This window comes from Lactuca saligna, chromosome 7 (genome assembly GCF_052625555.1).
Source record: "Lactuca saligna cultivar CGN05327 chromosome 7, ASM5262555v1, whole genome shotgun sequence".
Lineage (NCBI taxonomy): Eukaryota > Viridiplantae > Streptophyta > Magnoliopsida > Asterales > Asteraceae > Lactuca > Lactuca saligna.
The window spans coordinates 5,546,781-5,561,211 of NC_136423.1; the positions used below are offsets into that span (position 1 = coordinate 5,546,781).

Genomic DNA, 14,431 nt, shown 5'->3' on the forward strand with positions numbered 1-14,431 from the left:
GTGGTGGTTATGGCGAGTGATGGTTTTTGTGGGTGATGAGTGGGGGTGGTGGTAGCAGGCGGTAGTAGAGGTGGGTGGTGGTGCTGATGAGTGATGGTGGTTGGTAGTGATGAGTGGCAGTGCATGGTGGTGGGTAGTGGTGATGGGTGTGGTGGTTGGTGGTGGTGACTGGTGGTGGTGGAGGTGGTGGTGTGTGGTAGATAGTGGTGATTGGTTGTGTTGGTTGGGTGGTGAGTGGTTTTGGTTAGTGAGTTTTTTAAAATTTTTATAACAATTGATTGATTTTTATGAATATTATTTTATAGTTTTAATTAAAAAAATTATGTTGTCCGAATTTGTTCTTAAATGTTATCGCAATAAGAATGTTCTCGATTGAACGCTGCCATATATATATATATATATATATATATATATATATATATATATATATATATATATATATAAAGAGAGAGAGTGAGAGAGAGAGAGAGAGAGACAAAGAGAAGATCAGGTAATGACTCTTTTTAAAGTGAGGACACCTTAAAAATTTTTTAAAAATCTATAAAAAATACAAATCATAAAATCGAGCATAATACCATATCCGGGAGAAAAAAAATTGGATTTTTTTTTTCATATTATTAAATTTGAATGGATCATTTTTATGATCTATGATTCAATTTTTATGATCCATGCTTCAATTTTAATAATGCAAAATTTTTTTTCTATTTTTTTTTCTTCTGGATATAGTACTATGCTCGGTTTTATGATTTGTATTTTTTTTAGATTTTTTATTTTTTTTTTATTTTTTAAGATGTCCTTACGAGTCCCCACTTTAAAAAGAGTCATCACCGGAACCGGACCATATATATATATATATATATATATATATATATATATATATATATATATATATATATATATATATATATATATATGGTTTAGGAAATATGTGATAGAACCATCAAAAACTACATAGTTTTAACAAAATGCAATCAAAATCTCTCTACCATCTTTCTTATATTCACTATTAGAGTAGATGATAGGCTTTGTACATATTTTTATAGAATTTTAAATATTTTATTTTGCACCACAAAACCATGTATAAAAATACATTATCAACTACCAATAAATCTTCATATTCAAATTTAATATAGAAAATTATAGTGAAAGATTAAAATTGTTCATTAGAAATCGAATAAACTTCTTCCTATACACATCAAAAAGAACCATGCAAGTATATATTTAGTATGTGTTAAAGAAAGTTATAAAGTCTACTAGAGGTCTAATAAAAACAACACATTCCAAATACAAGATGTTGGAGATAAATTATGAAATCAGGAATAATATGAACTCAAAAGCAATAGGAAGAAACTAACAAAGAAAAAAATTGTGTTTTTTAATCAAAATAAAATCAATTTTGATGGTTCTATATCTAATATTATATATATATATATATATATATATATATATATATATATATATATATATATATATATATATATATATATATATAATCAAATGATTAAAATATGTTCCAATCCGGTCCCATTGGAGTTAAATTTGTAGGGGTTAAGAATATTGATTTTAAATAATTAATCTTGCTTTCTTTCATTTCAAGTTTAGAATTTTCTTTAGGCATAATTTTGGATTTGTTTTTGTTTATTTAATTATTACCAATTATCACATGGTCTTTGGTGTAATGGTATTGGATGTCTTCAAAATGTATCATTTAAGAGTTTAGGACCGTGTTTGACAAAAATAAACTAATTTATTGCAATTTATCCATAAAAATAGCTTATCGTGGTTTATAAAGTAACTATAAGTTAAAAACTATTTTTTTTTTAAGTTTTTTTTGTCAAATATGCTCTAAGTATCCGAGAGATGCAAATCCTATAGTAGACAAAATATGTAATTTTGGAATATGATCATATTAATGTATTCTTTAGGTGTTATAATAGAAAAAAACTATTAATCAATTGTAGGTGAGAAACTTAGTTTATAAAACCTTGCAAGTTAGCTAGTAAAATGGATTTGCAAACCTAATCATGCTCGTGATCGAATCCAACTCGGCTTTCTGTATGTAGGTCACGTTAAGCTTCGCTCCCACATTCCTTTCAATCTTTTTTCTTGGTCTTTTTTTTTTTTTTGTCTTTATAGCTTCTTGTCAAAACGTCGAACAATTACAACCTTATTTGAATGTATAGGAACAAACTATCGGTTATGACAAGCTAATTTTGATTTTGAGTTTTCTAAATTCGTTATCAAACTTCCAAGAGGTTATTTTGAGGGGTAATCTTGTTTAGTACACTGAAAATATATATATACACAAGATGTAGTTTTAATTTTTTATTAAGAAATATAAACACTATTATAGTATTATAAATATTTAGATGAGTTGGTACAATGAACTAAGAGCAATGTCAACATGCCCCACTTGCAACTATTTATTGATGGTCAAACACGACAAAAGGTCCAAGTTTGTTAATGATTGTAATTTTGAGGACGAACATATGAAAATGAAGCTTGAAGGACTTAGCTTTGATAAGATTGAAACTCGAGGGACTTTGAACATAGTTTACCCAAAGGGGGACAACCTTAGGAGGCATAAAGTGGGAGGAGAATCAAGCAAGAATCACAAAAAGGTCTCCACCTTTGTCTCATCAAGAATCAATATATAATCTTTTTTCCCGAGTAAAAAATTTGAAAGCTTTGCCTTAATAACTGGAATATTAATTTTAATTTTAGATTTATATATTTATAGTACTATATTTTTGGTTTTTATTAGTTTTCGAGGTTCACACGCTACACTCATCTCTCTTAAATGGATTAACTTTTCTTTTTCCAAATAATGAATTTGATTCACTCTGTCGGAACAAGGATAAAGCTTGTGTCTTTCGGACATAAATATTAAATCATGTAATAAAATGTTGCATTTGATACGTTTCTTTAGTCTTAAAAAAAAGAACAAACTATAAACAAACTAAATAATTAATAACCATCTCAATCCATGTTTGAGTTACTAGTCCTCCTTCTAGGTTCCGATATATAAATATTGAAAAATTATATTATATAAATATATATATATATTTTTTTCTTAGATAAAAAGGGAAAAACACCTAAAAACATGAAGGCTGCTATAGATTCTCCTTTTTCAGGTCGTTTTGTTGGGGATTTTTTTGGAATGTATTTACTTAATGGAGTGTGTTTTCACTTTCCTATTCTTTTCTTATCTTTCTATTTGTTTATTTAGCCTTTTTGCCATATATATATCTTTGATCCAATAATTCCGAATTTAGATTAGAAATCCAGGCAACACTCTCCAAAGGTGGGTCCCATAGCCATGGAAGTGGACCCACTAAGATACAAATCCAAAGAAGCAAGCCAAGAAGAAAATGAGAAAGAAGAATGGTCTCAAATTTCCTCTCTTCTCATCTACACCTCTGTCTATCAATGGCCCTCACACTCTTTAACTTTGAGTCCACCCAAAGAGACGTGGATTCCATTTGTTGGCCACTATTTTCCCTCCATCCTCTGTAAATTTCTTCGTTTTTGAATGAATCTTGATCTGGGTTTTGGTCAATTTTCAATCTTTTTTGGTGTTTTTTGTTGATTTCGTCAGCAGTTGAAGTCTTTTGCTGTTGGGTTTCCTGAAACCTTGCGAAAAAGTCTATTATTTTGTCCCATGTTATCTTTGGTTGCAATTCCTTATTTCCTTTCTGTTGTCAATTAAAACATGTTCATAGTTTTGTTTCTTGTGTTTTTGCAATAAGTTTGTCCGTGATCTTGATTAGAGATTGATGAATTACTAATTGTTAATCATGGAGCTTAATCTGGATCTTACTTACTTAATGACCATACCTTTGAATCCTTTGTTCTTCAAGCTTACTCTGTAATTAGGGCTATAAGCTTATTCTTCCATTCTGTTGGATCTTCTATAATCTTTAGTGGAAATTGATTGAACAATTACGGTTATTTTTATTGCTTTCTACTCATTGTTAATCTGGGGTCTTAATCTTGATTTGTTTCCTCAATCCTTTTCCTTGTGGGGTTCAATTTTCATTTTTTTTTTTTGGTATTTTGTTAAATTTTTGGGGAGCTTTTGTGATTAGAGGAATTAGATGTTTGGTAAAACAATGAATTTAGTTACAACAGTTATAGGATTTGCAATGAGTGCCACTTTCATTGTATTCGTCTGTGCTAGACTCGTTTGTGGGCGTTTTCGTCGATACGAATCACGTGAATTGTTCGAGATTGACTCGAGGATTGACCTTGAGAGGGTATGTTTTTGATCCTTAAACCTTTCTTCTTATATGTATAACATGTATGTTGATAAATACTTGCAAAATAACTTGGATATTCATACCATATATGCTTGTTTGATATTTTTCTGAATTTGAATTCAAAATTTTGATCAATAAGAGCGGAAACTAATTGATTCCGTGCTTGTAAATGGTTCGTTTACGGTGTTGAAATTGAACTTCAAGTAGCTTGGAATGTTCATTGAAACAATGTCGGGTTTATGATTAGCAAGATAGATAAATTCCCCGTAGAAGGTTCATAATTTTAGAATTTCCGAAAATACCCTTATTGCTATTCGATCTAGTTACACAAATTTATAAGGAAAACTTGTAATCATAATTTTTGCATGTGATATGAAAGTTGCGTGCTTTGGATTCTTCTATATAGAATTCGGTAGGTATTAACTTTTATGTAAAGTCAAAAAGGTTTGTATGACTATTATTAAACAATCGTCTAATATATATCCTTCATATCAGATTTTTGTAGATAAATTAGATACTATGAACAAATAGGTAATGTTAAATTCAAGCTATCCCAACATGGGAACTTTTGTCATTGGGCCAAATCATTAATTTGTGTATTATAGCATCCTATTTTTATTTCCTTATATCATATGATTGTATTTACATATTTATGTTTATATTTTCGGTTGTTGTTTTTGCATTTTAATGACAGCAAGAGCATCGGGTGGTAGGCCTTGAACCAGCCATGGTTGCAGCCATTCCTACAATGAAGTTTGACCGTGAAGCATTCGGTTCCATGGATGATGCCCAGTAAGTTTAGTCCTTCTCCTACCCACCCTACACCCTACACCCTGTCTTATATAATCTTTAGCTCTTATTCCATGGTTGGTTTGACTTTTGTTGACAAATGACAGGTGTACTATATGTTTAGGAGAGTATCAAGAGAAAGAGGTGCTAAGAATAATGCCAAAATGTGGGCATAGTTTTCATCTTTCTTGCATAGACATGTGGCTGAGAAAACAGTCAACGTGTCCTGTTTGTCGCCTTTCTGTCATTGCCGGAAACAGCCCCGAGATTTCAAGGGAGATTTCGTTGGAGCGGTCTCGTCAGTGGCTCCTACCCCACCATGGTCAAGGAACTAGTCAAAGTCAAAGTCAAACAGATTCCGCCATGGGAGTTGCAGAAGGAGGAACAGGAACAGAAGCAGGAAGATGATATATTATAGATTATGAGAAAGTTGAAAGATTTGGGATTGGTGTATATTATATGGTTGCTTTTGTTTTTCCTATTTTTGTTTTAATTGTTTGCATTGTGGAATTTAACACATGAAAAAAATTGCTTGTGAATGCCTGTACTCACTCCTTATCAAAATCACAAACATTAATCATAACGGTTTTAATGTATATTCATTTTAGCGAACTGACTGTTTTTATTTATCCGAAGATCGGAAAAAGTTTAGTTGGTATGCTTTTGTCACTAAAAAGTGACTTGAGATAACCTGCAAAAATGTGAATGTAGATGACGATGATGATGAAAATTGAAAAGAATAGTATTCGTATTTAGTTCCCTTAGATGGACAAAAAGAATAATAAATTGTCTAAAATGAAGATACATGAAAAGTTGGTTGCTATTACAAGCAATTTAGTATTTGCCCTTGACTTCTTTCGTTCTATTAATTTCTTTATTTATTTACTTGCAGGATATTTTGTACACATGATTTTATTTAAATTTAAAAAAAAAAAAAAAAACTTGGTTAAAATTTAGAACATTACATCATGATCGGTGACACTTTGGTGATATGCCTATTCATGGCAATAATTTTTTTACATTTTTTTCTCGGGTTTAATTTAAAAGGAAAAAACAAAACTAACTAAGAAAATGAAGTGAAACTTTTCTTTCTAATCATCTCATTTTGAAGGGATAGATTTTGAAAGAAAAAGTTTTACTTTCCTTCTTAAATTAAGTTAAAATATATATATATATATATATATATATATATATATATATATATATATATATATATATATATATATATATATGGTTGTCTTTTATTTTCTTTCCCTTAAAAAAAAATTCTACCATCTTAAAAAAAAAAAAAAAAACACATTTCCTTCCCCCTTCTTAAAAAAACTCATTTGATTTATTTTGTCTTTGATATCTTTTCCTTTAAAACAAAAAAGCACTATCTTTTACATCTTTCCGTTCCTTAAAAAACAAAAAAAAAAATAAAAAATTAAAAAAAAAAACTCGAAAGGGGGTGGTAAATATTGGATTGAAGGGTCTATCTAGATACTTCAAAGTAAAAACCTAAAGGAAAAAGATCCAAAAAAAACAAAGAAGAAACCTCCACCAGTTATTGCTGATGAACAGGATTAAAAATCACCCGTAAGAGAAAGACAGGGCAAAGTGTGTGTTGAAGAAGCTGCAAGAATGGTGGCACACCTGGGTGTCAACTCCTTCGCCTCTTCTTGTCATCTCCTTCATTCTTCTCCCCAGTTATCTCTCTGTCTGCATAAACCCATAGTCAGTAAGTATCATTTCAATAAAAATATCAAGATTCTCCCTCTTAACTTTTTACCTTTTTGTTTATAGTAACAAAAGGTCCAATCTTTAAGCCTTCTGAAACTAGACCCATTTTCAATTTCATGAGTGTTTGGACCAAATTTTGTGAAAGAAGTAGGATATTGACAGTACCCACCATTAATCTTTAATCCGATGAAAATTTTAATCAAGATTCCGGCTATTCTTCCAGGGTTTTAGCTAATAGCAGCACGAAGTTTTAGTTTTTGAGCCTTTTCAAATCAACCCGATTAAATGCCATGTCTTTTTCAACCAAATCACTGTCAAATTAGGAACGACTTTTACGTTTTAAGGGGATTAACAATTGCCCTCTTAAAATTGTGAAGTGTTATTCGATTTTGCATCAAGTTGTTTAGCTTTTGCAATCCTAATAAATTAAGTGAATTTTGAATGTATGTTTGTTTATTGTTCTCTGTTTAGTGATCTTTCTAATTTTAAAATCTCTCTGGTTTGAACTTCGACCAATTTATTGAAATTCTTGTGGGCTTGAGAAGTATAAGCATCAACACTTTCACTCACTCATATGGCACAAAGATTCAATCTTTGAGCTTTTTCTAAGATCAGCCCACCATACGTTTTCATGGATTTTAACTCGTTTCATATGTGAAATACTGAAATATAGTGAATTTTCCACCACATCCCATGTTCTTTTCATCTTGACTACACAATATGATTTAGTCTTCTCTCTAATTCCTTTCCATTTGGTGTTCTTTTTTATTTTACCCCCATATGGGGCTCCTCTTCCATTTGAGCTTTACATTTCCATCCAAAACCACTATATTTTATTTTCTGGCATTTTCATAAGAAGTACGGTTGGTTTGCCACAAAAAGTATGCTACAATGGTTAAAGAAGCCGATCACTCTATACTTAGTCTTGAGTTTTATCTCTAAATCTTGTTGAAAAGTAATATTAAAGTTTTTGCTATTTGATAGTGGCAACAGTAAGTACAGATCCAGTAAGAGAGTGGATTCTAACAGAAGGAAAAGCAAGTCAAATAACAGGGATTAGTCCTGTTGGTGGTGGTTGCATCAATCTTGCCAACCGATACACTACTGATGCTGGTTCTTTCTTTGTTAAGACAAACAGGTTACTTTTAAAATTGACCTGTGTCAAAGATTTCTTATTTTGTTGGCTGTCATTGATAGGTCTACTTTCTCTAAGGGCGATTTTGTCATTTTACTTACCACGATGCTTATAAACTTGGTTTTAGGAGTATCGGACCGGAGATGTTTGAAGGAGAGGCTTTGGGGTTAAGTGCAATGTATGAAACAAATTCGATTCGTGTTCCTCAACCATATAAAGTTGGTGCATTGCCAACTGGAGGTTCATATATCATCATGGAATTCATAGAGTTTGGTTCATCGAGAGGTGATCAGGTAAACAAACACTAAGGGAATGTCTGGTTTGCATAATGTTATTGAAAGGAACGAAAGCTGTCAAAGGAATTGGAATCTGATGCACGCATGGAATGGAATTTAATGATAAAAGTTGAATAGTTTTTCAATCCTCGCATACTTCAAATTTTATTTTTATTTACATGTAATAAAGGTATTTTGGTCTATTAACAAAAAAGGAAGTATGGAATTTGAAGGAATCTAACGGAATTGAACTCCATCCATTTGGCTACCAAATACACCATGGGATGGAATCTCAAATTCCAATTCTGTCGAATTACATTGAAATCCACAAACCAAACACACCCTAAAACTCGCTTTCATTTCAATAGTGGTTTTCAAATTTCTTTAGGTTTAATTTTAATTTGCTTTTTAATTTAGGCTGTACTAGGGAGGAAACTTGCGGAGATGCATAAAGCAGCAAAATCTGAAAAAGGATTCGGATTTCATGTCAACAATACCATTGGCAGGCATGTTTACCTCTCTTTTGCTTACACACTGTTATGAACTGGTTTGTAATCACAGATTCAATAACAGATAAACAAGCAAATGATGCTAATATTGATTGAAAACACTCAATAATACCAAATGTTTACAAGAATGAAGAAGAATGAAGATAGTTTGGCTGATTCGAGATAGCCAATCTCCCAGAGGAATTAATTCCAAATTTCACACAAAAGATCGATGCCTCACTCCCTGCCCACTACCCTTTACTTATGCTATCTAACATAACAAACTAATAATATGAAATGCCCAAAATACCCCTAATTCTCCTTACACTAGTAAGATGCTTTTTATTTGTTGATTTCCCAAACTACCCCTATCTAAAATAACATGATCTAGTGGATGCATAACACACACTTGCATGTATTATTTGTAGGGTGCATATTAGTTTTCTATTATACATTGGACTTTTGTACATGAATATTATGAACTTCCGGTCAAACAATGATAGCTCACGTTTACCTTTCATCTGTTTACACGCACTTGCACTTACACACATATTGTAGTAGGACGGAGATGAACATAAGTTCATTAAATTTGCTAAAGTTATAATATATATTATTAAAAACTATATTTCTTTTTTGGTTAAATGCAAGATGTAACAACATACTTTCGTTTATTAGTTTATGATAACATCCTACTTTCATTTCTTCCGGTTACAACATTGTCTTCTAAAATCCTATATAAAATAACAATTTTCACTGCCATAACTCGGCATATTTTTCAGAGTACACTGCCTTAATAAGAAAAAAAGCTGAAAAATACAATGTTGTAATAAAATAAATGAAAGTAAAGTTGCGAAAATGGTCTCATATATTCCCAACAACTTTGTGAGTTAAATATAGAGTAAATCACACGAATGGTCCCTATGGTTTAGGGTAATTTGCACGTTTGGTCCCTAACTTAATTTTTAAACTCGGAAGGTTCCTACTATTTGTTTTTGTTACGCTCTTGCTCCCTGTCTTACCTAAAAAGACTATTTTACCCTTGATTTTTTAATTTATTTAAATAAACACACCCCCAACCCCACCCCCTTCACTTTACCTTACCTACCTCACCATTTTTCTCTATTTAAATAATAGTTTTTTTAGGAAAGATAGGGACCAAGCACGTAACAAAATCAAATTGTAGGGACCAAGCGTGTAACTAAAACAAACAGTAGGGGCCTTCCGAGTTAAAAAAATAAGTTAGGGATCAAGCGTGCAAATTACCCCAAACCATAGGGACCATTCGTGTAATTTACTCTTAAATATAATAGAGAATTTGATACAAGAATATACGTGGAGAACTTCCAACCAGAAAAACTCATGGGCATGGGAGAGAAAGATTCACCACGGCATTTGTGAAAACTTGCCGAAAAAATTTGATACAAGAATATACGTGGAGAACTTCCAACCAGGACAGTGATTTGGTAATGCTCACCCTTACGGGACTTCGAAAGGAATACAATGGTCTCAAGGCCAACTTATGGGCCCGTGTGCCTCGTGTCAGCTTCAATGAATTACATGGCCTTCTATGTGATTATGATTATGTCTTCACAAAAATGATGACTGCCACTCCCCAAGCTTTCTTGGCAAATACTTCTTCGGTTCCACAATCATCATCGGTTGCTATTCTTTCGGTTCAACAACTGAATATTGATAATCTTCAGCAACAACTACAAAACGTTCAACTAATGGCCAGCCACTCAGTTGGGTTATCAACTACACCCCATTCAATCTCCACAACCTCAAGCTCATTTTGGTTCTCAGTCTTTCAATAATAACCGAGGCGGTCGTGGATCTCGTGGCAACTCACGTGGTGGTTTTAATCGCTCTTGGGACAGCAGTGGCACACGACAATTTTATTGGGCCTCCACCCAAATGGCTTTGTTGAAGGACGTCATCGTCACGTTGTGGAAAATGGACTCTCTCTTGGCTCAATCCAGTCTTCCTCAACGCTTTTGGATCTTTGCTTTTGAAACGACTATATACCTCATAAATCGCCTCCTTTTTTTGTTTGATCCAACAAATCCCTTTTTGAGCATGTCTTCAAATGTAACCTCATTACTCTTTGTTACGAGTTTTTGGCTGTCAATCTTTTCCTTTTCTTCGTCCGTACAATCATCACAAAATTGAATTTCGGTCTACTCCTTGTGTTTTTCTTGGCTACAGCCCTGCTCACCATGGTTATCACTGTCTTGATCCATCCATTTATTGAATTTACATTGCTCGGCATGTTCGCTTCAATGAACACGTCTTTCCTTGTCAGCCTTCACCAACACCTCCACCACCTTCTACTCCTCCTTACATCTCTATTTTTCCCGACCCACCACCCGTTTTTCCATCTGAACCACCATGACCTCCTTAATCTCCTCCACCACAATCTCCAACAACTAATACCAACCTATCACCTCCATCACCAGCTCCTCAGCCTCTGCCATCCAACCTTAACCCTAATCTTAAACAACCAAATCGATACAACCTTGCTGCCTACACTGCCTCCACCTCCATATATCCTCCCCTTGAACCTACCAGCTTTACCATTGCTAACAAGTCTTCAAAATGGTATCAAGCAATGGCCGAAGGGCTATCTGCGCTCCACAGGAATGACACGTGGACCCTTCTGCTCCTTGTCCTCTAATGCTAATATTGTTGCTTGTAAATGGGTTTACAGGGTAAAAACTGATGAACATGGAAAGATTACCAGGTACAACTCCCGTCTCGTGGCAAAAGGCTTTAATCAATAGCATGGTGTGGACTATCATGAGACTTTCAGTCCGATCATCAAGCCCGCCACCATTCATACGGTTCTCTCTCTAGTTGTCAGCAACAAATGGCCTTTCAGACAGTTAAACATCCAAACCATCTTTCTTCATGGAGATCTTGAGGAAACAGTGTACATGCGCCAACCTCCGCTAACCTTCAGGCTTTATTGATCAAACCAAACCCGATCACATCTACTTGTTGTATAAATCCTTGTATCACCTCAAGTAGGCTCCTCAGGCTTGGTTTACAAAGTTGTCTACTGCGTTTCATCAGTTGGGATTTTATGGGTCCAAAACCGATCCCTCCCTTTTTATACTAAACTCATCCGACTCTCTTGTCTATCTTTTGGTTTACATGGATGACATCATCATTACCGGTAACAACTCCACTGCTGTAGCCTCAATCATTTAGAAACTCAATTCTCTCTTTGCACTTAAGGATATGGGTCAACTACACTATTTTTTGAGGGTTGAAGTTGTTCACAAGGATTCTTGGTTCTTTCCCAACAGAAATATGTTTGTGAGATCTTTACACTGTGCTTGTCTTGCTGAGTGCAAGCCAATATCAACCCCTATGAGCACCGCTCAAGTGCTGTTACCCGATGATAGCCCCTTACTTGATGATCCTTCTTGCTACAGGCAAACAATAGGAGCTCTTCAGTATGCTACTCTTACTCGCCCTAATATTGTCTTTGTAGTTAATAAAGTATGTCAGTTCATGCACGCTCCAACTGCGAACCATTAGGCCGGTGTCAAACGCATCCTTCGTTATCTTAAGCGCACCATCGACTTGGGATTATGGATTCGACATAATACGGGGTATCAACTTCAAGCCGTTTCGGATTCCAATTGGCACTCCAATCTTTAGGCCTTCTTGGACTCTGATTGGGTTGCCAGTCGAGTCGAGTCGATTCATAGGGGGATTTGCTATCTATTTAGGTTCGAATCTCATCTCTTGGTCTGCTTGCAAGCATAACTGTATCTCGATCTTCAACAGAGTCCGAGTACAAGACTATTGCTGATAATGTTGTTGAATTGATTTGGTTGAAGTCGTTGCTTGGAGAACTTGGTTTGGTTAGCATGGCACCCACACTTTGGTGTGACAATCTTGGTGCGACATATTGCATGGCTAATCCAGTCTTTCACGCTCATACTAAACATGTTGAAGTTGACTATCATTTTGTTCGTGAACAAGTAACTCAGGGAAAACTAAATGTCAAGTTCATCTCTACAGACGACCAAATTGTTGATATGTTTACAAAGCCTCTGTCATCTCAGAAGTTTGAGTTTTTGCGTTCCAAGTTGCAGATTGCTAACCACCCTCAACTTGCGGGGGAATATTAACCTGACTTGGTAGTTTAGAATTAGATTGTTATTATTATTATTCCTTAGGGTATCAAAGTGTAAATATTCTTTTCTTTATATTTGGTTGTAATCTCACCAAATCAATCAATGAATTCAAACAATATCAATTCCTTATTTTTTATTCAAACGCACCATTAATGTCGGTTTTAAACAAGTTGATTGTTGTAGTTTTAATAAGCTCAAGTCTTGGCATGTAGCACACCGCAGATAAACACATGGACATCAGATTGGGTTGAGTTTTACTCTAAGCATCGCCTGAACTTTCAACTTAAGTTAGCACAACAACAATTTGGCGATTCGGCTATATATGAAAAAGGTTTGTGATCTGAAATTAATTCCCGAGGTTCAAGAAAATAATTAATTTGCATATTGACTTTTTGAATTCAAACCAAAACCATCTATTTCAAGCACCAACTCGAGATGGGTTCGTGAAATTTTCTTTCTGCAAAGAAAAGGATGTTAACTTCACAAAACTTATTAACATTCACTTCGAACCATATATCTTGTTTTTCAATGGTTCAAGCTTTTATGATATTTGTTTTGATCTAAATGCAGGACAAAGATTAGTGAAAAATCTTGGAGCTTTGTTTGAAGATGTAACGATCGAGCCGTGTTTATTACATGGAGATTTATGGAGTGGGAATATCAGTTCAGACAAGAATGGGGAGCCTGTTATACTCGATCCCGCTTGTTACTGTAAGTACTCATTTCGATTCCAGAGTTCCATTTTTAATCACATCCTCTGTTCCATTTCACTCTCTTATTTTGTAAATTTGTTTTCTTGAATGTTACATAGATGGACATAATGAAGCAGAGTTTGGAATGTCATGGTGTGCTGGATTTGGAGGGTCTTTCTACAACGCTTATTTTGAGGTACATACCTACATTTAGCTTTTCTGCTTAATGACTTAAACCGATCATATTCAAAATCCAATATCTATCTTTCCCGTATATGAAATTATAATACACTGAGCACTTTAGCAGAGCCATTTACAACAAATTTGATTGGTTTGCTCTATGATGGACAAGTGCGGTATTTGACCATTGCCTTTTGTGTTGCCTTTTAGGTGATGCCAAAGCAAGCAGGATTTGAGAAAAGGAGAGATGTTTATTTGTTGTATCATTACTTGAACCATTACAATCTCTTTGGTTCTGGTTACCGATCATCGGCCATGTCCATCATTGATGATTACCTTAGCATCTTAAAAGCTTAATTAGGTGATGCCAATATGGACAACTGTGGTATTTGTCAATCCAATCTGTATCTCTTTATGATATGGTATGATACTAAATCACTTAGTAAGAACCAAATTTTAGTGTATTTCCATTACTCATGTTGGTAAAAAAATAACATGTTTGGGGTAAAAATATACTAAAAAAAAAAAAAAGAATACATGAATACATGATAAGTAGATAGCCTTACTCTTCTAGTCCATATAACAAGAACGTGATGAATAAAAAGGTCATCTTTCCCAAAAAGAAAGTCATTTTCTTGCACATTGAATCAAAATCATGTTTAAAACGATTTCACATGTGTAGTTTAACCCATAATGTAATACGGGTAAAAGGTAATTTAGAAGTAGTAACACTACACTATTAA

At 33.8% G+C, this 14,431-nt stretch overlaps 2 protein-coding genes across 2 annotated transcripts; both read left to right on the forward strand.

Moving 5' to 3' along the window:
* The first annotated feature begins 3,301 nt into the window (after positions 1 to 3,301).
* On the forward strand, positions 3,302 to 5,587 carry LOC145006205 (RING-H2 finger protein ATL38-like). Its single transcript, XM_078965300.1, has 3 exons — positions 3,302 to 4,256; positions 4,954 to 5,051; positions 5,156 to 5,587. Exons 1-3 carry the CDS (start codon positions 4,098 to 4,100, stop codon positions 5,454 to 5,456), a joined length of 558 nt encoding a protein of 185 aa, XP_078821426.1. The 5' UTR covers positions 3,302 to 4,097; the 3' UTR covers positions 5,457 to 5,587.
* Positions 5,588 to 6,568: 981 nt separating this feature from the next.
* On the forward strand, positions 6,569 to 14,152 carry LOC145004004 (Protein kinase superfamily protein). The gene is made up of 8 exons (XM_078962909.1): positions 6,569 to 6,768; positions 7,755 to 7,908; positions 8,033 to 8,198; positions 8,598 to 8,686; positions 13,029 to 13,147; positions 13,387 to 13,527; positions 13,628 to 13,704; positions 13,899 to 14,152. The coding sequence occupies exons 1-8, from the start codon at positions 6,672 to 6,674 to the stop codon at positions 14,043 to 14,045; spliced, it is 990 nt and encodes a 329-aa protein (XP_078819035.1). The 5' UTR covers positions 6,569 to 6,671; the 3' UTR covers positions 14,046 to 14,152.
* Positions 14,153 to 14,431: the final 279 nt, after the last annotated feature.

Excerpts from the sequence above, each read along its gene's own strand:
- LOC145004004 (XM_078962909.1), top strand. The coding sequence starts at position 6,672 with ATGGTGGCACACCTGGGTGTCAACTCCTTCGCCTCTTCTTGTCATCTC. Across the intron at positions 13,528-13,627 it reads ACTCGATCCCGCTTGTTACT|ATGGACATAATGAAGCAGAG; the intron begins GTAAGTACTCAT and ends AATGTTACATAG. Across the intron at positions 13,705-13,898 it reads TCTACAACGCTTATTTTGAG|GTGATGCCAAAGCAAGCAGG; the intron begins GTACATACCTAC and ends GTTGCCTTTTAG.
- LOC145006205 (XM_078965300.1), top strand. The coding sequence starts at position 4,098 with ATGTTTGGTAAAACAATGAATTTAGTTACAACAGTTATAGGATTTGCA. Across the intron at positions 4,257-4,953 it reads CGAGGATTGACCTTGAGAGG|CAAGAGCATCGGGTGGTAGG; the intron begins GTATGTTTTTGA and ends TTTTAATGACAG. Across the intron at positions 5,052-5,155 it reads GGTTCCATGGATGATGCCCA|GTGTACTATATGTTTAGGAG; the intron begins GTAAGTTTAGTC and ends GACAAATGACAG.